This window comes from Rhinopithecus roxellana, chromosome 18 (assembly GCF_007565055.1).
Source record: "Rhinopithecus roxellana isolate Shanxi Qingling chromosome 18, ASM756505v1, whole genome shotgun sequence".
Classification (NCBI taxonomy): Eukaryota; Metazoa; Chordata; class Mammalia; order Primates; family Cercopithecidae; genus Rhinopithecus; species Rhinopithecus roxellana.
Window position 1 is genome coordinate 49,339,883 of NC_044566.1, and position 25,423 is coordinate 49,365,305.

The 25,423-nt window shown below is 40.7% G+C and overlaps 1 protein-coding gene and 1 long non-coding RNA gene across 7 annotated transcripts in view; one reads left to right on the forward strand and one right to left on the reverse strand.

Moving 5' to 3' along the window:
• Positions 1–25,423, forward strand: part of ENOX1 (ecto-NOX disulfide-thiol exchanger 1) — a 587,079-nt gene that overhangs the window by 485,247 nt on the left and 76,409 nt on the right. For all 5 annotated transcript variants that reach the window (XM_030922273.1, XM_030922275.1, XM_030922274.1 and 2 more), the window contains one exon: positions 6,006–6,190. In XM_030922273.1, coding sequence (XP_030778133.1) covers positions 6,006–6,190 — 185 coding nt within the window. The remainder of the gene's footprint in view (positions 1–6,005; positions 6,191–25,423) is intronic.
• LOC115894587 overlaps positions 1–25,423 on the reverse strand; it is a 176,554-nt gene that overhangs the window by 41,319 nt on the left and 109,812 nt on the right. The window lies entirely within an intron of this gene.

Here is a 25,423-nt window from a genome sequence, read left to right on the forward strand (position 1 = left end):
TACTGCTACTATTCTTTGAGGAAAACAGAATAGTGACTGTACCTTTTGCCTAAATCTTCCATAGAAGATAGCCAGGGCACAGGGCAAGCTGAGCTCATGGGACTTGGGCACAGGGATGCAACAGGGCTGCCTTCCCAGGTGCAGAACATGGAGCTGGGGCTCATACAAAAGAAGATCAAGGAATAAAACCAGAATGACAAGCCAAGCATGTGGTTCTTTCAGAAGCATTTCTCCAAACAAGCCAACCACAGCCCCAGCTTAGGAATCGGGATAGAATGAGGAGCAGTCTGAGCAGTGGCTCTCAGAGTGTGGCCTCTGTACCAGCAGCATCAGCAGCACCTGGGGACTTGGAAGAATGCTAATTCTTGGGCTTCCTCCCAGACAAACTGAACTGGAAACTCTGAGGGTAGGGCCCAGAAATGTGTGTTTTAATATGCCTGTCAGGAGCCTGTAATGCATACCAATGTTTGAAGAACACTGGGCTAGAGTAACATCAGCTGCTAGATAAAGAAGTCCCGAATTTTCAGTGGCCTAACCAAAAAAAAAAAAAAAAAAAAGTGTTACTTTTTCGACACACAACAGTCCAAGGCAGATATTCTGGGCCTGTGGGCACCTTTCCTCCATATGGTGACTCAGAGACCCAAGCTCATTCCAGCAGCAGGCAGAGAATGAGGGAATGTGCAGAAGGCATCCCCACTCCCCCTCACACTCCATTGATGAGAACTGCTCACATGGCAACCTCTGGGCAGTCACCTCTCAGGAGCAACACTGCTGTATACAAAGAGAAGCATGAGTTTGAGTACACAGTGTGATAATGTCTCTGCCACAGAACAGCATCTAAAGGCCTCAAGGCACCTCACAAGAAGATTCAGAATGCAGAGAAGCAGATAGAAGCTGGAGAGAGTCCCTGTCTCTGGGCCATAACTACAGCTCCCTTTCATAGGGGAGCAGGAGGCAGGATCGTGACTGAGGAGGCAGCCGTTGAAGGCACACAGATACTGTGGTGACATTTGCCAGGCCAGCCTGCCTCCGGCCTCCTGTGTTCAGGGGCCTATCGGTACAACTGCCTGCCTTGGTAGCAGCCAATGAAATTCTTGAAAAAGACTTTCTTCGCATGTGGGAAAGAAATCTACAGTTCAGCAGTGTCCTTCCAGCATTTCAGGAGGACATCTGGCAAAGTGGAGGGGGAATGTTAAACACAGAGTTCCCCAAACACACAAAGACTGAGAGTTCTGGAGAAACACAGATATTGTTAGAAACAATATGTTAAAATGTTTTATTATTTAGTTACATCTTGCCTGAGCATGAAAAAGATATTAACAGACTGTCAGCTTACTGGGACATAACCCAAAATAACTTACATTTTTCATATATTGCTAATTATTTTTCTGAGGCTGGCTCAGGCTGGTAGGAGAGATTTCAAGGCTTTCACCAGATTATTTACTTAAAGAAGTTAGGCATGGTATTATCTGTTCCCATGGAAACACAGACAGGAGACAGAAGAGGAGGTCACTTTGACCATAATTAATGTAAAGAATAATGGTTTATATAGAATCTAGTAAAGAATATAACAAGATGCTGCAATACCTTTAAGCCTTTTCTTCAGCAGTGCAGTTCAATCTTTGGATTGATTTTCATACACTAGTGTCACTTTGGTCGTTTTTTAGTTTTAGTGCTAAGTTTTTGAAGTATACCAATCTTGCCTAGCAAAATTTTTCCAATATTATTATTTCATTTTTGATCCAATCAGAAAATTCCAGTATTCAGAATTTTTCTAAAGTACTGAGTAAGTAGAAATGGATGACTGTGCTGGCCTTAAGCTTCTTGTGAATGCTATAGATCCTCACCATGTTTTCTTAATAAATACATAAATGGGTGGTTGGTGAATTAATTGATGTAATCTAGAGGCACCACTAGATTCAGCAGTGCCTTTAAAATCACCAACAAAAGATTTAATCACGTTCAGTCCGGTTTACATTTAAGGTGTCTAATTCTATTCTTTTTTTTTTTTTTTTTTTTTTTTTTTTTAAGATGGAGCCTCGCTCTGTTGCCCAGGCTAGAGTGCAGTGGTGCGATCTCGGCTCACTGCAGCCTCCGCCTCCTGGGTTCACGCCATTCTCCTGCCTCAGCCTCCCGAGTAGCTGGGACTGCAGGTGCCCGTCACCACGCCTAGCTAATTTTTTGTATTTTTAGTAGAGTCGGGGTTTCACTATGTTAACCAGGATGGTCTTGATCTCCTGACCTCATGATCCACCCGCCTCGGCCTCCCAAAGTGCTGGGATTACAGGCGTGAACCACCGCGCCCAGCCTAATTCTATTCTTTTTTTATTAGCGGAAATTAGTAATCCATATGGGGTGTCTCTTAGATATTCCATTTATTGGCGCTCGGTGCACTCCTTAGGAATTCCTACTGAAAGGTGCACACTGTACTTTTTTTTTAATCCTTATGCTCATTTGGATAGTGGATTCATTGTGCAGTCTCATAAGGTAAATTTTATCATGGAAGCTTGATGACACATTTTTCCAAAACTCTTTAATTTAGTATGGTATTCCAGAAAGAACTAAAGAGAAAGAAATGAAAGAGTTGCCCTTTCCAATTTCTGAATTTTTAATACACTGAGAAATTAGATTAAGTCAGAAATTATTAGGATTTTTTTCTGTTAGAGCTCTGGCCCAAGAAACATAACATAGCCTCTTCCAGGCAGGCTTGTCTGAGGAATAGATTCAGGGCTGCAGTATGACACTGAGTGATGTTTACAAACAGGTGGCCTGAAGCTAAGTGGAGTCAATATACAATTTCTCACCCTTTAGAAGATAACTACCTGCTGCCACATGAGTAACGAAATTTTTTTTGTAAAAATCAAGCTTGAAATCATTTAATCAAGAATGTAAATCAGTTATGTGCCCCCATTATAAAAATGTTGATGGGATTTGCTATGGTATTGATTTTTTTTTTATTTTTTTGGTGGGGGGAATTACAGCTGTTACAGGTTTTTTTTAATATGATGATATCACATTCCTATTCTGGGAATGCAAACAATATTATATCCTGCTTGGCACGCACTGTGGTCACTTGGCTTAGCCAAGAATAAGAACTCTCAGCAGTACCATTCCATAGGTTTGTAAGAGATCCCCTAAAATAATGGATGGTATACTTTCCTGTATGTATTTATGTTCAGATAATTTATTTAAATAATGCTGCTGGCACATGCTTTATAGCTGCTTGCATTTTGCTATACAGATTTCAGCATATCTTGCAGACTATGCAATTCATTTGGAAAATGTAATTTCCATCCCTGCATACTAATCGATTTCTTCACAAACACCTGCTATCAGTTATGATAATAAAAATGCCACTCTGAATTGAAAAAGGGCCAAATAGAGCTTCCTAAGGAAATGACTTAAGTGTCTTTGAATGCTACTAAATGTAGTAATGTGCCTGTGTAGTGCCAACACTTTTTTCATCATTTGCATTTTCTGTGATTTTGCCCTATTACAACATCCCTCTCACAAATGATTCCTCATAACCATTTCCTTCTGGCTTGGTAAACGGAGCTGTCAGGAGGTGGTATCTCAGGGTGTGGACAAGATCTGAAGCTGGGCTGCAGTGTTAGAAAGCACTGGCTCATGCCGTGGGGTACATGCTGGATAATTTCTGATTTTATGAGTAAGTCTCTGAAAACCGTAAATGTGGCTGCTCCTTGGTTTTGCACACACATACACCAAATAAAATCTCCTTTATTCATTCTCTTCAGCCTCCAGTTCATTCCATGCACCACTGCCAAACTAATGTTCCTAAATCCCAATTTCATCATGTCCTTCCACCACCCCAAGCACTGTCAGTGGTTCTCAATTGGCCGCTCCATTGAACCTAACCTTCCCCATCGTCTCCCATCACCTGACGTGGATCACCTTTCTCTCACTGCTGCCAGGCAAACGCTTGGCTTTTGGTCAAGTTTCTCTCCTTCTTGCCCCAAGTATTCTACCTTTCATTTTCATCTCTGGGCTTTTGCTTATGCTCTGGCTCCTGACTGAGAGACATCCTTCCCAAGTTCTTGGGTTTTTCATCTTCCAAAGCCGTCATTTATTCCTTCAGTCTGAATTTTTCTTTCTCTTCTCTGAACTCCTATAGGATACTTTTTTTTGTCATGCATCTAGACTCATTTATTCATTTATTCATTCAACCAACGTTTATTGAGTGCCTGCTGTATTCCAGACATCACATTATCCTTTCTTCCTTTGAAAGCAATCGTTTCTTTTTAAATGTGTCAGTTTCTACTAGATTTTAAGCTCTTTGAGAGAACAGATGTATTCTGTCTCCTCTTTTTGTGGTCTGAGATGCCCACACAGACCTGAGCACAGGTAAATATGCAGTAAATGCCTGTTAAGTAATTGATCCCTACTGACTTGAGGTAGGGAAATGTCTGGGTAATTACATGTTCTGTTTGATTAGTAGTTCAGTGTGTACCACAGAGAGATTATTTTGCAAGATGGAATACTGTGAAACACTCAACTATAAAACTATTATTAACATAATTTGACGTTTGATATTTGAGGAGAGAATTCACCATGGTCTCAGAGCACCTCGGTAAAGCTTTATCACCATGGAACTGTAATGTGTGGGTAGAACACCCAGGAGGCGACCTTGATTCAGTCCTCTAACACGGGCAACAGGGGCTGCAAACGTGCATGCACTGACGCCCTGGTGTGCAGTGGGCTCCACACCGTGCCCTTATCTACTGGAATTTACATGTTTGAAGTTTCTGGTAACAAGCGTTTCAAATTTTCTTTCACTTTTCTCTTGCTTACACAAGTGGGGAATGGCTTTTCTGTGAGGGGGAAGATTAAAGGGAGACTGGTGGGAGAGTTGGTGGGGGAATGTGAGACTGGTTTTGAACAGCCTGGTAAGAACTGAACACATGGACCGATGTAATCAAGAGCAGAGACTCTGGAGCCTGCCTGCAGCCTGGGTGTGAAGGCTTTCTGCTACTTACTTTGTGGGATTGGATGAGTTACGTAACTTCTCTGTGCCACATTTTTCTCATCTGTAAAGATGGGGATAAGACCAGCACTGGCATCACAGGCTTGATGGGGCTATGAAGGGAGTGAGTTCATACAAAGCTCATGGTCCAGTACTTTGTGAGTGCCCAGCAGGCTATGCTGATTTTCAGAGAGCCCCCTAAGCAGTAAGATAGAAACTAGGGAAAGGGATTCCCTACCCTGAATCTTTGTTTTGTACCATTTGTTTTCTTTTTCGGTTTCGGCTATTTCTGAAACCTTGAGATGTGTGAGACCCCGAGTTAACTGTCTTGGTTTCTTAATAAGATGGACATATGAATGAAGTCTGAATCTAAATGTGGAGAATTGGGGGTTTCAGGGAGAGGTATTAGAGTAACCACTCAGCCTTGTAGAGGAAAAGAGTTTTAATCTGTTGGTGAAACAGATGGAACTAGGTTCCCATTCTGATAGGAGTTGGAGGAAAACAATCTGTGCAATTTGTCCCAGCAGTAGAGCAGGAAGGAATGGTGTGCATATAAATTCCTCTGTCCCCTGGGAGGCTGCCGCATGTCTCAACCTGTAGAACTGCTGATTATTTGAAAGAAAGCAACCCTCCAAGGAGCTGAGCAATCCTGTAGAAAGGGGGAAGACAACATTTAGCAGATATGATTGTTGCCTGGAATTCTGAATGTTGTCACCACCTAGCACCACATACCAATGTCTGTGAGGGTGCCCAGCATTGAGGGAGAGGTCAAGGGACAAGGATTTGGGAGGAATTAATCCCGTGCCCATAAGAAACGTTCATACATAAGACAGGACAAACGGAATCGATAAAAGTGAAGCATACTGACTACAAAACAGACAGCCCCGGGGTAAGGCATTCTGCTTTTATTTCTGAGCTGGTACAAACATTAAGAACTTGGGTGGCAGACTCCCTTTCCCACAGAAGGCCTCCTCAAGCTAAGCAAGAAGGTAACTCACTTGAACTCATTCTGTTTGTCCTTCAGCTCTGGCTGCTCAGGCCTATGCTCTGAAAGAGGAGAATGACAGTCTCCGCTGGCAGCTGGATGCCTACAGGAATGAGGTGGAGCTGCTGAAACAAGAAAAAGAACAGCTTTTCCGAACAGAAGAGAACCTCACCAAGGACCAGCAATTGCAGTTCCTGCAGCAAACCATGCAAGGCATGCAGCAGGTACCTGGCCCAGATGGTTTTGTGAGAGAAAGGGATATGTGTATTAAATGAAAATGGAAAGGCAGCTGCATGCTGGAAAGGGTGAAGGAGAAGAAATGACAACCAAAAAGCTAAGTTGTTAGGACAGAAAAGTGCTAATAACTGTTTGTGGAAGGGTAGAATCTAGAGAAAAGCCAAGCCAATCACTTTTCCTGTATTGCACTTAAGATCTAGTCAGGTTCTATGAGCACATTACGTGTTTAAGAAATGTTTGTTGATGGAACAGATGATGCATCAGAGTTTTGGGAGACAGGTAACTTTAGAAACAGGACAATAGCTGTGTTTCTGTTGAAGAGTGCCAGACTTCATCCTAGCATACTGAATTTAAAGATGTGTATTTATGGCAATTGTTAGAAAGGAAATGAAAGTTGAGGGCTTTGGAGGATGGAAAAGGAACAGGTACCGTGGGAAATAAAATGTTGACGAGGGGGGAGATTGACTGTTGGCGGTGAGGGAATAGAGTCAAAGATTCACAGCCAGATTTGTATCTGAAAACCTCAATTGGTACATGATATTCTTAAGGTGTTGGGGCCTTTGAGTTACCTTAGAACAATAGAGCATAAATTATCATCATGGGGATTTTTAAATTACTCCTCTGAATATACAAATCCGATCAATATTTCCTTTAAAAAAGATTGTTTTTATTTAAACAAGGGAAATATAAGTAGAATGATGGAAAGTTAATATACAGAGAGTCCACTTTTTTTTAATTCCCCCATCCATATTGACTGCTGTGTAACATCCAGAGCATGGATTGCCTACAGAAGTATCTTAGTGATTAGAGGTAACTACTACAGAAGCATCAGCCTAACAGGGAAAAATAATTGAGAGGGAGAGTATAAAAAAGAATCATGGATTGGGAAGTGAGAAAGTTAATGACCAACTTGCACAAATTATGTCTTAAACATCTCCTGCCATTTTAAAGCAATTTTTGAGTTTTGGCTTAGAGTCCTAACTGGTTGATGTTCACTGTGTGTGTTAGACTAATCAGTGAGATTCAGAGGTCAGAGCCAGCCAGGAAAATGTCACTACAGTTATTGCTCAGGTCTCTGGACTTGGAAATCGATGTAACAGCTGCTGTGTGAGACTTCTGGGGTTGTCCATATGCCCCAACATTGGGTGTCTGTCGGTGCCCTCGCCAAGATGAGAGGCCATCGATTTCCCCAAAGGAAAATCCTCTCAAGATGAGAGGCCGTTGATTTCCCCAAAGGCCATGACGCCAGACCTAGCCCAAAAGCAACTATGCTACACTTTACACAACTCTCCCTCTTTCCCTCTAGAAAAGATTATCCCAGTTGCTTTAAAGGTATATAAAGTATTTTAGGTTATTGCAGATTCAAATCAAAAAGAAGTCAGAGGAGGCGAGGGCGAGCTGCTCCATCAGGGCTGCAGCAGCACTGAGGAGCCACGTGCCTGGTCCGCAAAGGAGCAGTGTTCCAAATCACCACCTGAGCCATCTTCCTGAACGAGGGATTCGGTTAAGGGAGCTTCTCATCTCTTTTCAGCATCTCCTTGTCAGTAGGAAATGTACTTTATATAACTAAAAATGTAGTTGAGACAGAAACGTATTATCTCACAGTTCTGAAGGCTACAAGTCCAAGATCTAGGGTCTAAGAGCAGGGTTGGTTCCTTCTGATGCTGTAAGGAAGAGTCTGACTCCTGCCTCTCTCCCAGCTTCTGGAGGTTGGTTGGCAATCTTTGGCCTTCCTTGACTTGTAGACACATCACCCTGCTCTCTGCCTTCATCATCCCTTGTCATTCTCCATGTGTGTGTGTCCAAATTTCTGCTTTTTATAAGGACACAATTCATACAGGATTAGCGGCCCACCTGCTCCAGTATGACCTCATCTTAATTACTTATATCTGCAAGGACTTATTTCCAGATAAGTTCCCAGTAGGGGCTAGGACTTCAACATTTGGATTTGGGGCTGGGGGGCAGGGCACAATTCAATCCATAACAGACACATAGTAGACAGTCAAACTATCTATGTCAAACGAAGGACTGAATAGACAAAGGCCTGGAGGCAGGCCTAGCATGGTGACTGTGGGAGCTCTGGACTGTGTGGGATCCTGGATCATGAAAAGCAAGACAGGGAGTGGGAGAGCCAAGGCCTAAGAGGTGTGTGTGGTGCCTCCTTAACCTACAGAAAGCACTAGGTCCCTAGTGGCTGCTATGATTTTAATGTTTACTGGTTGTTAGGCAGATGTATGGCTATCTCTGCGGCAGAACATTTTTAACAGAGTTTTAAAATATAGGTGCTTTTTAAAGTCTTATTTCTATCATGACCTACCATGTGTGAATAAATTACCACAATTCACTAATTTGAATCCCACCACAAAGAATTAGCCTGACTTTAAAACCTACCTTCAATCTCCACACTATCTACTTTATAAATCAGAAAATCATGGTTTCACATGAGAGATGACAGAGAGAGGAGGGGTCAGCCTCCCATATGTCACCATTTCCACAGTCTATGTTTGGGAAATCATTTCTGTAACAAACAATAAAAAAAGAAAGAGCCTTAATGACCTGAGGACTAGCAGACAGCTTTTGGAATCGCCTTCAAGTTTAGCCAAAAGTTTCTAACCTTTGTTTCTTTAACCCCTTAAGGATATGTTCACTGACATCACACAGTTTTTCATGTGTTCATGAAGAAAACGCTATGGGCAGGGTTCCTAACAAGGAAAAACCCTTGGGTGACTTTGTCTGGATGTTTCTGAGTTTACCCCTGCACCATGTGAGTCACAATGTATAATATGAAAGGTTTCATACAAAAGAGAATAACAGCTTGTATCTATGGTAACACAGTAGCCTTTACCTGATCATAAACTGGCAGTGAAGTTAACTTGTCTCTGCCTCAGGGATAGTGAGGCTTTTGACTTTCATTTGTACCTTTAGGTGTACAAGTAAAGACTATACATATGTTTAACTCTTATTTTTCTTCAGGTTACCACACTGAATTCTTTCATTAGGTTTATTGAGGTAAAATTTACATACAATGAAATATATTCTTTTTAGACATACGTTCTGTGAAGTTTGACAAATGCATACAGTCACATAACCACCGCTACCACAATCTATATATAAATCAGTTCCATCACTCATTCCCTCTTGCCTCTTTTGATTCAACCCCACTCCCAGCAACCACTGCTCTGTTTTCTACCCTTGTAGTTTTTCTTTTTCCAGAATATCATATAAGGGGAATTGAACAGTATGCAACCTATTGAGTTGGGCTTCTTTCTTTAGCATAATACATCTGAGACTGATCCATGTTGCTGTACGTATCAGACATTCATTCCTTCTGATGCTGAGTAGTATTCCACCATAAGAAAGAGCTGTGGTTTGTTTGTCTAGTCAATAGTTAGTGGATGGATAGTTTCCAGTTTGGGACAAATAGGAATAAATCTGCTATAAACATTCACTTACAGGCTTTTTGCTTAGACACAATTTTTCATTTTACTTGAGTAAATCCTAGGAATACGATTGTTGGGTCATATGGCAAGTGTGTTTTACTTTCAGAGAAACTGCCAACGTCTTTTCCCAAGTGTCTGTAGCATCATACATTCCCTCAGGACTATCTGCAAACTCCAGTTCTGCATCCTCATCAGATAGCACTGGCATGGTCAGTTTGTCTTTTTTCATCACTGTAGTACATTTGTAGTGATATCTCATTATGGTTTTATTCACACGTAAATTTGCAGTATTTTTATTTTCATTTATGAGGATAGGTCAACATGTCATAATTTTTGAATAATCTGCTTTTAAAAATCAGAATTCTTTCTGAAGCCTTGTGTAAATCATATTGACAGGACTAATAAATATTTGGATAACAGCAGGATACCATTAAAAACTGCTGATCGTAAAAGTGTGTATGACTAATGATGATTCTGTCAGAAGGCTTCTTCCTAAATACTTTAAGCTGATGCTTTTGAACAGTGTTAAATCTAGTCTGAGGACCAGCTGTCTTAGGCCAGCAAGCCATTGGCCCATGTGGAGCAGTGGCTCTCTCACACTCTCAGCCTGACATTAGTAAGGTGCAGGCCTCGTCCGCTGTCTTGACAACTTTCAGCAAGGGAAGATCAGGGAAAAACAAAAATGGGAAAAGTAGGATGATTATGATCAAAAGCATTTAGAAATTAAGTGACAAGCATTTTTTTCTTTATAGTCAAAGTAGAACATATGTGTGATTTTCTGTGTGTGCATTGTTAAAATCTCACCCACTTAGACTAATTTTATGGAAGATGAAGAAATATAACATTACTACTTTCCTAAAATACAAAGTAACCCCATTTAGTTTTGTCAGATGTTGGGTAAGAGTCAGACTTTGGAATATCTATTAAGGAATAAATGAAACTAGTTTTGAAATTAAACATAGTGATTACATCTGACCCCTTGGGTAAGTTCAACATGTCTTCTGCAATCTCGTTGAAACTATTTAGTTGCTTAGTAAGTACTTTTTTTTTAAGAGGAGAAAAGCTTGCATTCAGTTCCTCCCCAGAATTCACATGTAATTAAGTCTGATGTTATATGTCAAAATCAAGATCATAATAATGTTAGCGGTGGTGGTGATGGTGGCTGTGGAGATGAAGGGACTGTGGAGGACCATGGTTGCCATGGTGGTAAAGGTGACTGCAGTAGTGATATTGGCTCTGGAGGTGAGGGTGATTGTGGTGAGGATGGTGGCTGTGGTTGTTTTGGTGACTATGGTGGGGGTGATGATGAAGGTAGCTGTGGTGGAGAAGGTAACTGTGCTTGTGAAGGTAGCTGGTGGTGAAGGTGGCCGTGGTGGGGGTGCTGGCTGTGGTTGTGTTGTTAGCTATGGTGGTAAAGGTAGCTGTGGTGGCTGTGGTAGTGACGGTGACTGTAGTGAGAGGATGGTGACTGATGGTAATGTCAACTGTGGTGATGAAGGCGTCGGTGAGGGGGATGATAACCTCCGTTGTGTTGCTGGCTGTGGTGAGAATGGTGGCTATGGTAGTGAAAATGGCTGTAGTAGCTGTGGTAATGAAGGCAGCTATGGTGAGGATGGTGGCTGTGGTTGTGTTGTTGGCTGTGGTGGTGAAGGTGGCCATGTTGGTGCTCGTGGCTGTGGTTGTGGTGATGGCCATGGTGAAGATGGTGTTAAAGGTGGCTGTGATTGAAAATGGTGACTGGGGTGGAAATGGTGACTGTGATGGTCATGTTGGCTGTGGTGATGAAGGTAGCTGTGGTGAGGATGATGACTATGGTGGTGAAGGGGGCCATAGTGGCAATGGTGGCTGTGGCTGTGTTGGTGGCTATGGTGGTGAAGGAGGCCGTGGTAGCATTAGTGGTGCTTTTAATGATTAGAAAACTTTAGGGAAAGAGAGAGAATGAGCACATTCACGAATATTTTATGGGATTTTTTTTTTTATTTCTTAAAACCTTGTCCCTTAAAAATTGTAGAAATCCTCAAAAGTGCAGCAGACCAGATGCTCCCAGGCAACTTCACAAGGTAGTGCTCCAGAGAACTGAGCAAATGCAGGGCTGTAGGCAAGAGCACAGAGGAGTGTCACAAGACCTTGTGACAGGAGGCTCTCCTTTTTCCTGATCATTTTTCACTTTCGTATTCTGTTTTTAATTTCTATCTGAAATACCCACCAGTCCGATAATGGACCTAATAGGTGGATGCGCCATGCCCAGCATCTTTTTCCTATTATCTTCCATTTTAACTTTATCTTTGATCCTTCCAATTGAAGTTTCTGCTTGGTAATCATATTATTTTATTTTCAAGAGGTTATTTTGTCCTCTAATCATTCTTTTCATGCAATCTTGATTCGTATCTTATGGGTGCAGTATCTTCTCAAATCTTTTTAAGAATACTAAGTAGGAATTTTAAGATCTTTCTGGTTCCTGAATCATGTCTCTTTACTTCAGGATTGGTTGTTTAGCTATTGTGTTTCAGTCTGTCTCTTTTATGTACAGGTTTCTTCACGAGCAAGGTGATGGCTGGCAGCCTGTGTATATTTAGGTGTGGAGGGCCTGGTTTGCTTTTCTGTGAAGTTCTGTGGCTTTGCTCATTGCTGTGTCTGGATCTCCTGCATGGCCGAGTCTTTCTCCTGGGCAGTGGCCAGCCAAGAGCTCTTTGTCAGGCAGGCTTCATTTTAAGGAGATTTGGGGATCCCTTGAATGCCAGAACCTGTCATACACAAGGAACTCCTGGAACTCACTTTCCTTTCTCCTTGTTTTTGTAAGTTTGTTCATTGACAGACACTTTAATTGAGCCTCTGGAGGAAGAAAATACAAACACATTGCCTCTGACATCTCGAACAGGAGCCTGTTTCAGGGGCCTTTACCTTTCACTTTAACCCAGTCTTTGAATGAGTTCTTGGTTGCCATGTGGCCAGGACGGGTGGGGTGGGGTGGGGCAGTGGGAAGTGTGGGGAGTATTGCAAATTGTTCTGGCTGCCTGGAAACATACAGGGAAAGGAGGAGCAGCAAGCAGGTTCCTGAATGTCTAGGAGGAAGGACAAGGGAACTTAAGGTGGCATACTTTGGAGTGAAGATAGCTGTCTTAGCAAGAAGAGGCAGATGCACAAAGTAAAATAGTTTCTGAAAGCAAGAAAGGAAGACAAATAGGAAAAGGTGACATGAAGAGGCTGAAATATGGAACAAAGACACATAAATAGTGAACTTGCTCTCCACGCTATTTCTGTTTCCTTGTCCTAGAAGAGAAGGTGGCAGAACTAATGGTCCAGAGTAGGGCGCGCCTAAGTTCCCAAGCATATGCAGGACACAGAACAGTAGAGTCCGTTCCAGACACAGGGATGGGAAGGATGTGCAGAAGGAGTGAGGGATGCAGAAGAACAAACAGTTCTTCCTCTCCAGTTAAAAACTGCTTTCAAAGGAAAATGCACAAGCACAGAAGGACAAGAAAAATGGAAAAAGAGAAATCCCTTTAAAAGCAGAAATTCAACATTTTGTAATGATAAATTATATTTTAAGAGCTTTTAAAAAAATTTTTTCACCTTTATTTTTTTGAGATGGAGTCTCATTCTGTTGTGCAGGCTGGAGTACAATGGCGTGATCTCAGCTTACTGCAACCTCCACCTCCCAGGTTCAGGTGATTCTCCTGCCTCTGCCTCCTCAGTAGCTGGGACTACAGGCATGTGTCACTGTGCCTGGCTAACTTTTGTATTTTTAGTAGAGACGGGGTTTCACCATGTTGGCCAGCCTGGTCTTGAACTCCTGACCTCAAGTGATCTGCCCACCTCGGCCTCCCAAAGTGCTGGGATTACAGGCATGAGCTGCTGCACCCAGCCTCAACATCTATTTTAGATACAGGGGGTACATGTACAGATTTGTTACATGGGAATATTGCATGATGCTGAGGTTTAGGGTACAGATCCCATCACCCAGGTAGTGAGCATAGTACCCAACAGGTAGTTTTTCAACCCATGCCCTTCTCCCTCTCTCCCCTATAGTAGTCTGCAATATCTGTCACTCCCATATTTATGCCCATGGGTACTCAGTGTTTAGCTCCCACTTATAATTGAGAAGATGCAGTATTTGGTTTTCTGTTACTATGTTAATTCGCTTAGGATTAAGGCCTCCAACTACATCCCTGTTACTGCAAAGGACATGATTTCATTCTTTTTTATGGTTGTATTCGTATTCCGTGGTATATATATGCCCCCTCTTCCTTATCAAATTTATCATTTATGGGGACCTAGGTTGCTTCTGTGACTTTCCTATTGTGAATAGCATAGCAATGAACATGTGAGTGCATGTGTCTTTTTGATAGAATGATTTCTTTTCCTTTAGGTATACACCCACTAATGGCATTGCTGGGTCAAATGGTAGCTCTATTTTAAGTTCTTTGAGAAATCTCCAGACTGCTTTCCACAGTGGCGTTACTAATTTATATTCCTTACCAACAGTGTATAAGTGTTCCCTTTTCTCCACATCCTCACCAGCATCTGTTGTTTTTGACTTTTTTAATGATAGCCATTCTGACTGGTGTGAGATGGTGTCTCATCGTGGTTTTACTTTGTATTTCTCTGATGATTAGTGACGCTGAGCATTTTTTCATATGTTTGTTGAGTACTTCTGTGTCTTCTTTTGAGAAGTATCTGTTCATGTGCCTTGTCCATTTTTTAATGGGGTTATTTGGTTTTTGCTTGTTGACTTAAGTTCCCTAGAGATTCTGGATATTAGGCCTTTGTCAGCTGCCTAGTTTGTGAATATCTTCTCCCACTCTGTGTAGGTTGTCTGTTTACTCTGTTGATAGTTTCGTTTTCTTTGCAGAAGCTCTTTAATTAGGTCCCACTTGTCTATTTTTGGTTTTGTTACAATTGCTTTTGGGGACTTAGCCAAAAAATCTTTGCCAATGCCAAAGTCGAGAAGAGAATTTCCAGATTGGCTTCTAGGATTTTTACAGTTTGAGGTCCTGCATTTAAATCTTTGACCTGTTTTGAGTTAATTTTTGTAGACAGTGAAAGGTTAGGGGTCCAGCTTCAATCTTCTGTCTAGGGCTAGTCAGTTTTCCTATAATCGTTTATTGAATAGAGAGTCGTTTCCCCATTGCTTGTTTTTGTCAGCCTTGTCAAATATTAGATGGTTGTTAAGTGTGCATCTTTGTTTCCCAGTTTGCTGTTTTATTCCATTGGTCTAGGTGTCTGTTTTTGTACCAGTATCATGCTGTTTTGGTTGCAGTGGCTTTTTAGTATATAATTTGAAGTTGGGTAGTGTGATGCCTCTGGCTTTGTTCTTTTGGCTTAAAAGTTACTTTGGTTGTCTGGGCTTTTGGTTCCATATGAATTTTTTAATAGTTTTTCTTAATTTTGTAAAGAATGACATTAGTAATTTGATAGGAATAGTGGTGAATCTGTAAATTCCTTTGGCAGTATGAACATTGTTATGATATTGATTCTTCCAACCTATGAGGATGGAATGTTTTTCCATGTATTTGTGTCATCTCTGACTTCTTTTAGCAGTGCTTCATAATTCTCCTTATAGGGATCTTTCACCTCCTTGCTTAGCTGTATTCCTAGGCATTTCATCTTCTTTGTGGCTATTGTAAGTGCAGTTGTATTCTTCATTTCACTCAGCCTGGACATTGTTGGTGAATAGAAGTGCTACTGATTTTTGTACAGTTATTGTATCCTGAAACTTTACTAATTTTAAGGGCCTTTATGAAATATTTAAATACTTAGATGTAGAATGTAAAAAAAAAAAACTAAAGATAGAAAGTCTGGAAATTAAGTTGCAGTATATCAGGAGGATCTACCTTCTAAGTTGAGTTCATGAGCCTCAAAAATGTTCAATTAGAAGGAAGGAATAGCCCATACACAATGATGTGGTTATTGGCTCATTCAGAAAGAATGATATCATAATATCTTTAATATATGACAGATTATACATTAGCACAGAAAATAATTCAGTATCACTGGACAGGGCAAGAAAATCTCATTACAGTGTAGAGAAAGGAGCTTTTAGACTCTCATGTACAAGTAGTCAAATATTCAGCTTTAAAAAGTTCAAAAAATAAAAATGTGTATGTATAAATAGACACTCATACACATATAAAAACCTGGAGTCTTTACAAGCTATGGCTGCAAAGACATACCCCATGTTTATCTGATTCTTCGACAACCCAGATTAAGTTTACTTCTTTCTGAATAGGATAGAATAGAATATGGATGTGAGAAATGCAGAAGACATTTCCCACATTCATATTAAAAGTCACTGACATTTTACTAGAATCAGAAAAATCATAAAACATGTATACCTCTCAGATTACATGGCTTTAAAAAGGTTCAGTGACTTCAACATCAAGGTTCACAAGAATTGCCAAATTTGGGGTCCACCATGGTCTTCCTTTCTCTTAACAACCCCAGGGTTTGTAATTTCATTTTTTATCCATTCCTCGGCAATGAATATTGGGATGGTGCATTATAATAATAGGCCACAAGATGATAATTCTCATAATTCCTTGGCACCTTTCCTTAGGCTGTTCAAGGTCATTTGTAGGGTTCCTGCTGGCAGTGTGTGCATTTTCTGACATTTGCAGATTACACTCCTGGTACATCCCAAGAAGGTAAGTATCTCACTTCAATGTGTGAGACTCTTGAAGGAATGGTTGGCTCCATTTGGAACCAGAAATAGAAACCAATTCTCCAATTCTTGGCCCAGGGCTTTACATTACAAAGCCCTACCTGTTTGAAATGATCACACATGACATCTGTTAGAGGTTTGGGAGTTTTCAGAGCACTTTCCCTTTTAATTCTGGACAAGATACAAAGACTAAAATGAAGATGAGAGGAAGCCTCCTTATATGTTTTTAGCAGTTTTGAGTGAGGATGGGTCACTGAGTGTCTTGCCATCTTCACTGACCAGAGGTCATAAGATGAGGAAGAAGATAAGCTGTACTCATGCCACCTAAGGGCATGAATAATGAAATGAAAACACTGAACTAGTAGAAGGAAAATGTGACTCCAGCTTCACAGTTTTCTGTACTTCTTTGGGAAAGTCAGGATGTCTGGACCTCCAGTTCTTCTCCTGGAGACTAGGTGCTGCCAACCTCACTAAGGGCTTGCTATGATAAAATCATACATCACATGGGATCATGTATATGAGGACATTTTGAAAAGCTCTTCACAAATAAATGTGAACTGTCATTGCCATATTCCAGGTGAAAGTATGAAAAGATGTTGAGACTTAAAAGAAGACTCAGGATCACAGAGTTAGTCGGGGCAAGTTCAGGTCATAATTTCCTGACACAAGGTGGCCTGTGCTGTTTGCTCCAATGCCCCTTACAACAGGAAGGCCCAGTTTCTACAGTTAACTCACAAAAGCACCTTCACATTATTTTATGTGGTCCTCACAACAACTCAGGGGTATGTGACTATCCCAGTGTGTCAAGTAGGAAACTGAGAGCTAGAGGTGAGACCTGAGACTGGCCCAGGGCACAGGTATACCACGTAGAGTCAGAACTGCATCCTAGGCCTGTCTGACCCCAGCCCCTGTGTTCCCTCAATAACCCCACACCATGGCTTTCCAGAGTGTACCCTCTGTAGTGCTTCAGAACTGCAATCATCAAGACAGCAGAAGACTAGGAAGTTCCATCCTTCATATGCTTGGAGATCACTAAAATATTACTGGCAAAAACTCATTGCCTATTTTCTGACTTTGTGTCATAGCCCCTACTCTGGTCTTTGCATTAGCAGAGTAAGAGCCTGTGAAAGGAAAGTAACATACATGCAGCTTTTATTTATTAAATTTGAATCATGAAAACAAATCTCTTCACTTCTGGGAAGGGGAAGAGAAGCCCTAATAAAATTTAACTATGAGAGGCTTCTTCTCATCATTAGTTATCCTGCTCTGCCATTAATCAAATGCATCCTCATTAGTAATCATTCCTTCTCAAAATAATGAGGCTAGCAGACGAATCAATGTAGGAGCCAGGGGCAGAAATAATGGCATTGCCCTGCAGACTATTAAAATCATTTGGCTTCTGCCTTTTGCTGCTTTCCCTGATGTCTGCAATGGGAAATCCTGACTCTCCAGTAGACTTCCATTCCCAGGATAAAGGAACTCTGCTTTTCCCAACACTGTGTCCCTGGCAGTCTTTGGATGACCTTTGAATGACCTTCCCTTTCACTGCCTCTTTTGGAAACTGCCTTCTGACTTAGAGTCTATATCACATTATGAGTACCAGATTTATAGTGAAATGGATCTTTTCTTAAATGTAATACGTCAGAGCAGACTTTTGCTGCAGACACATACTGGCCTTCCATGCTGACCATTGTCATCTTTCTCCCTCCAGCTACAGACACTAAAATGATTCCTTGTGGTCTGGCTTTGACTTCATTTCTTTCTAGTCTACCAATGCCAAGAAGCCGACTCATTCACACTGAAGCCCTGAACCCTGCCAGCAACGTGGCTGTCTGTCTATAGCAGGTGTCCTGCTCCCAGCCAAACTGATGTAATTACCCATCTCAACTCCCGCCGCAGTTGGGGGTCTTCATGCTCCAGGGCTTTCTCATGCAGCTGGCTAGGAGAGGCAACATGAGGATTAGGAAGACCAGGCAATTCCCTTCTCATCAGAAATGAAAGCAGTGAAGAAAATGCAGGGAGAAATTTGATGGGAGTGAAGAAATACAGCATAGGAACAAAGAAGAAAGAAGAATTAGAGGGGAAAAAAACTCTTTTTTTTTTTTTTTTTTTTTTTTTTTGAGACAGAGTCTCGCTCTGTCGCCCGGGCTGGAGTGCAGTGGCCGGATCTCAGCTCACTGCAAGCTCCGCCTCCCAGGTTTATGCCATTCTCCTGCCTCAGCCTCCCGAGTAGCTGGGACTACAGATACCCGCCACCTCGCCCGGCTAGTTTTTTGTATTTTTTAGTAGAGACGGGGTTTCACCGTGTTAGGATGGTCTCGATCTCCTGACCTCATGATCCGCCCGTCTCGGCCTCCCAAGGTGCTGGGATTACAGGCTTGAGTCACCGTGCCCGGCCCCCTTTTTTTTTTTTTTTTTTAGACAAAAGGTCACTGGGTCACTCTTGTCACCCAGGCTGGAGTACAGTGGTGCAATCTCGGCTCAGTGCAACCTCTGCCTACCAAGTTCAAGCTATTCTATTCTCCTGCCTCAGCCTCCCAAGTGCTGGGATTACAGGTACCTGCCACCACGCCTGGCTGATTTTTGTATTTTTAGTAGAGACGAGGTTTCACCATGTTGGCCAGGCTGGTCGCAAACTCCTGACCTCAGTTGATCTGCCTGCCTTGGCAAAAAAATCCTCTATATATGACTAAGAGAAAACACAGAGGAAGAGAAACGTAGGTGTAGCAGTTTTCCTGGGTCTAGGTTTGTCATTTAAATTTTTGTTTTATTTTTTCATTTTACAAAAGAATTTATGCTTAACGCACAAAACTTGGAAACATAAAAGAAATATATAAAAGGAAATAAAAATCATTCATGGTGTCGCTACGTAGATGTAACTGTTGCTAACATTTACATATAGCCTTTCAGTCTTTTTCTCCATATACATATAAACATAGAGTGTTAATCGTTTTTAAATACTGTCCAATCAAACAGCCAAACTTAGTCAGTTAAAGTGTCTGGAATTGGAACTGAAGTGTGGAATTGGGAATTCAGTTCCAAGATGTTAGATGATTAGTTAAAGACTATGTTTTCTCTTCTGTTTAACAAAGCACCCTGAATAGTCATCAAGGGAAACTTAAACAAGCTAGGGCCCAATCTGGTCCTCACTTTATAGACCACCCATTTCACTCAATTGATCAGTAAATACACCCTGCATCGCCAAGTTCTTATCTACATGCAACTTCTTCCATTTGGTAATTACCTGTCTCGTTTTTGTACTTTCTGTTTCTTCTGTCTGTGTCTCTGACTCTCCTTCTCTACATATTTCTTTCCCCTCTTTTATAATTGCCTCTCATTACCTCTCCAGTTTCCAGTTTTTGTGCTTCCTGTTTCTTCTCTGTGTCTCTGTCTCTATTCCTATCTCCCCTCTCTCTCTTACACACACACACACCTTTCACAAATAGCCACAACAGCCTTATTTACTGGGGAAGAGAATGAAGAAGAAAGTATATTTGAACTTTGGCAGTAAGTTTCCCAGGAAGAATGTAACAAGTAGTGCTTATAAATGAAAGACTAACACAGTGACTTTTCAAAGAGATTTTAAAAATTATCTTATTTTCTTCTTCCTTTTGTTCTCTTAATTCATCCTGCTGACCCACAAGACAACTGCATTCTATTTTTTATGCCCTCCACCACCGTTACCATCTTAATTTATTTTAAACCAGGTACCACTCGGGGATTCAGTCAGAGTGGGTTTCCTTGGCCAGCTTTGGAACTCTCCTTCATGGTATTAAGATATGTATATTTCCACCTATGATTTACATTTTTATACTAAGTCATTTGCTGAGCCAGCGTGTTATGCATTTTTCAGTCATTTAAACGTAGGGTGGTACGCTATGATTTTGTTCTCTCATTCTCTGTGCACCTTGTCCTCTTCTCTCTGGTATTTATATTTCTTTCCTGATGGTTTGTATATCTTATCTTCAGTGCCACTTACAGTTTATGTCAGGAAGTTTTTGTAAAGGCCTAACTGTAAAGTCCATAACATTGTAACTGTAAGCTACTATAAGCTCAATATGTAGGACATATAAAGAAAATCATACTTTTCAAATATACTGGGAACATTTACAAAAATTAATCCCATACTAGTCCTTAAAGCAAATCTCAACAGATGTCAAAAGAATAGTATTGTATTTTCTGACCACACTAAATTGTTAGAAATCAGTGCCAAAAATGATAACTAAAATAAATTCCATACATCTGGAAAGTTTAAAACATACATCATTTTTACAGCTTCAAAAAGAAATTAGAATTAACTTAAAAATACTTAGAAGTAATTGATAATTAAAACATAATATATCAAAACTTGTGGGATGCAGCTAAAGCAGAACTTAGAGGAAAAATTTTAAACTTTGTTTTAGGAAAAAAGAAAACTAGTAACAGTGAGGTAAGCATCCCATTTCTATTGAAAAAAACAATAGGCCAGGTACAGTTGCTAACACTTGTAATCTCAACACTTTGGGAGGCCAAGGAGGGGGGATCTGGTTGAGCCCAGGAGTTTGAGACCAGCCTGGTCAGCATAGTGAGACCCCATCTCTAAAAAAAACATAATAAGTAGCTAAGCATAGTGGCACGTGCCTGTGATCCCAGATAACTAGGAAGCTAAGGTGGGATAATTCCCTTGAGCCTGGGAGTTCAAAGCTGTAGTGAGCCATGATTGCACCACTGTATTCTCCAGCCTGGGTAACAGAGTGAGATCCTGTCTCGAATAAACAAAAAATAACAAACACAAAGTAGAGGGGATAATAGAAAGAATAAAAATAACTAAAATAGCAACCAACCATACAATAGAGAAGATCAACAAAGCCAAATGTTTGAAAAGACAAATAAAATGGAAAATCTTTGGCAATAGGTGTCAAGAAAAAAAGAGAACAACCTAAAAACAGTATTAAAAATGAGGTATGACTCTAGATGCAACAGAGACTAAAGAAATATAAGAATATTAGGAATAGCTTTATGACAAAAGTTTTTAACTTTGGTGATACAGAGAAATTTCAATAGGAAAAAATAACTAATCAAAACTCAATTGGAAATAAATTGAAAGCTTGAATTAACAGCTTAAACTTCTTTTTTTTTTTTTTTTTTTTTTTTTTTTTTTGAGACCGAGTCTTGCTCTGTCGCCCAGGCTGGAGTGCAGTGGCGTGATTTCGGCTCACTGCAACTTCCGCCTTCTGGGTTCAAGCGATTCTCCTGCCTCAGCCTTCTGAGCAGCTGGGGCTACAGGCGTGTGCCACCATGCCCAGCTAATTTTTGTGTTGTTTTAGTAGAGAGGGGGTTTCACCATATTGGCCAGACTGGTCTCAAACTCCTGACCTCGTGATCTACCCGCCTCGGCCTCCCAAAGTGCTGGGATTACAGGCGTGAGCCACCGCGCCTGGCCACTAGCTTAAAATTTTACATCAAAGCAACAGACCCAAAACTGCTTTTTAGGCAAGTTCTACCAAACATTCAAGAAAAATAATACCAAGGGTGGGCGTGATGGCTCATGCCTGTAATCCCAGCGCTTTGGGAGGCTAAGGCAGGCAGATCACTTGAGCCCAGAAGTTTGAGACCAGTCTGGGTAAAATGGCAAAACTCTTTCTCTACAAAAAATTAAAAAATTAGCCAGGCATGGTGGCACATGTCTGTAGTCCCAGCTACTCGGGAGGATCATTGAGCCTAGGAGGTTGAGGCTGCAATCGAGCCACTGCACTCCAGCCTGGACAACAGAGCAAGACCCTATCTCAAAAAAAAAGAAAGAGAAAAAGAATACCAATCTTTAACTAACTCATTCAAAGAACACAAAAGGAAGACACACTTTCCAACTAATTCATAAGGCTAGTATACTTAATACTGAAATAAAACAAGAACAGTTAAAAGTTAAAATCGAAAAATTATAGGCCAGGCTCAGTTATGAACAAAGATTTATAATTCCTTTAGAAAAGCAAAATTAATCTGGTATTTTATAAATCACCAAACTGGATTTATTCTAGGAATGCAAGGTTAGTTCAACATTTGAAAAATCTATCAATGTAATATATCTCATTAACAGGCAAAACCAGAATAATACAATCATTTTGATGGCCACCAAATATCCATTCATGATTTTAAATTAAAACAACCAAAGAAAAATGAAGCTTTTAACAATTTAGAATAGAAAGGAACTTTCTTATTCTGATAAAGGTTATCCCTAGCAACTTCAGTGACAAAATGTGATTTTTTTTTTAACCTTCCCAGATTAATCCCAATATAATCTCTCTCAGTCCTCATATAATCACTTGGACTAGAATGCAACTGATTTATGTCACTTGATTTGTATCATGATTCACATTTTCAAATTGTCCCTGGAAGCAGAAAAAGATTGCTACATGAAGTCTACCAGCAGACCCTAAAAACGTGGTCTTCTTATTCTTCACTTTTGAAAAATCATCAACACTAACCTTGGTGTTATCCCTCGCCTATTTCTACAGTGAAAACTTAAGTACCCATATATCACAAATGATCATCTTTTCTGTGCCATCACTGTGAGCAGCTGGACTTTCAGATGACTTCAGCAAAATTTGTGATTGGAAATTTTCACGGGTAAATGTCACATGCAATGTTAAAATGTATGCAATTGCGAACTGAGAGTAAGGGGATTGCTAAAGCTAGAGGAGCACTTCATCACAGGCACGTGGATATTGATAATAAGTGTGAAGTTGGGGCTCTAATTTCTCTTAATTTTCATATCTTGGAAGCCTTTTTTGCTGTTACCATTCATGGCCATGCTGACACCATTTATTGCAAAGGGTCTAACTCAGCTCACTTCTTTAATGCTTTCTATATTTAATGTTTCTGAAGTAGAGAAGATTGGTTTAAGATAATTTTCTGCACTTTGGAATCTATGCAAGATGGTGTTGCTGTATTGTATTTTGCCAGATAGATTTCAGCAGCAGGTATTAAGAATATGTGGCACATTTCACAATGACAGTATTTGTTGAGGTTTTCGGCTGCTGCTGCTGCTGCTGCTGCTGCTGCTGCTATTTTTATTTATTATTTTTTTTCCTTTCAAGGAGTCTGAAGTTCAAAAACAGGACAAATCTGAGATCGTTCAGAGGTTCAGTAGTTGCTACAGGTGGTTGAAAGCCTGTGGGGAAACTGTTCCTGTCTAATGCAGCCCTCACCTGTCTATCCAGGGCTTGAACCTGGAGTAGGGAATAGGTGAAACTTGGAGACCTCCAAAGGTTCTAGTTACTCTGACACTCCTAAAATGTTGGGTTCCAGACCAGCCTAAATGTGTTTAAATAACTTGGAAACTTTGGATGAAGGAGCAAACTTCCTCTCCCTCTCACTTCCGTTAGTGATTGATAAATGTGCCATTTACATATCTTGTTCCAGAGCCACCTAAAGATTAAATGTGCTCAGTTCAGGGCTATTCTTCTCTCTTTACCCTACCCCTAAATGTCTGATTCTCATAGTCATAAAAATGTTTACTTGTGTTAACAAAGAAAAATTGGGAATATTGTAATCATTGAATTAACGTCACTAAAGTTCTACAATTATCAGGAGTTAAGTAATATAGGTGATACAGACCTTGTAGATCCATAATAAAGTTTTCCATCCTTAGTCAGACATCTATGGCTGATGGATCAGACCTTCAGCTATATTTTCTCTCTTCACTGATCTGCAAAACAGGCTAGATCATTGCAACTCTCACCACTAAGATTTAACTAAAAGCGCTCTGGACTCCAACACATATTCTTACTCCATAATCATTAAGGCAAAAGCTTCTTTCCTAAAACTGCAACCAAAGAGACTAGTGATGATGGTAGTATCTGTTGTTAATGATGCTAAAAAAAGTTATTGTTTGGTTCTCCAATGTAAACCGAATGAGGCCCAGATCGCTTTGCAAAAGGCACCTCCAAAGAGGGCCACAGGCCTTTGGTTACAAGTCACCCATAGGGGTTTTTCTAGCCGTAATCTCTAATCATAACTAGGTTATAAAATCTGTAAAGAAAGAACAAATTTCTGTTGGCCTTCAGGGCATAGTGCAAGACCCAGCTGTTCAATCAGGTTCTTATTTGATTGAAGTAAATGGGCCAACCTGGCTGGAAAGCATGTTAATATTTTAAATTTCTACATTAACAACTGTACATGTGCCCAGAAGTTGGGTGATGACCACCTCACATAATTGCAGAAAACAAAAGTGATAAGAATAAATAAATCCAAGCAAATTGGATTATCATTTGCAGGAGAACTGCCAGCAAAGGCAAGGGAGAGAATATCACTGATACATGTTCCTACTTCAGCAAGGTATTTGACACCTTCTCTTGTGAAATGCATGAATGGTGTTAATTCAAATTGGCTGGCCTATGTTTTAAACATGGGTTGAAGGAGGACACCCAGCATGGCTAGGCTGGGGCTGAACAACTGACCTTTCTCTCTGAATATTAATCCCCAGTACTGCCCACTCATATGACTTAAATGTCACTTCACCTTGTGGGTCTTAGTGTCTCCATTTTTGCAAAGAGGATAACGGCAGCAGTTTCATTTAACTCCGTGGGCACCCTTTGCCCTTCAAGGAGCCTCACATACTTAACGCATGTTCTTTAGTGATACAATATCCCACTGGTAAGTATTCTTATATTTATTTAACATGTGAAGACAGTGAAAAACAGGAACCTGAGATGACCCTGCAAATTACACTGTGAAGAAAATTATCTGTAGAAGAGAAAATAGATTTTAGAGCCTTCCAAACCACTTTTACATCCACCTTTACTGTGTTCTGTAGTCAAGAAATTCATCGATATCTTGCTTTGCAAATGATCAGTAATTCCTCATGCGACACTTGTAAGGCTAGAAGGCTTAGGGAAAAGAGGAGCCCAGAGCAGGAAAGTAGCTTGTTCAAGCTTGCACAGCAAGCCGATAATGGAGCTAATCATGCTAGCCTTTGAAATGCCGACATGCAGCTTCATTTTTGCCTTTTTGCCAGTCCTTGACCATATTTCTTTTCAGAACCATGTTGCCATATTGGGATATAGTACATCATAATTAGTAACTCCAGTGGATTGTGGGACTGCCATGAAGCATCCGTCTTTCACACCAGTCCCCCCCAGGGG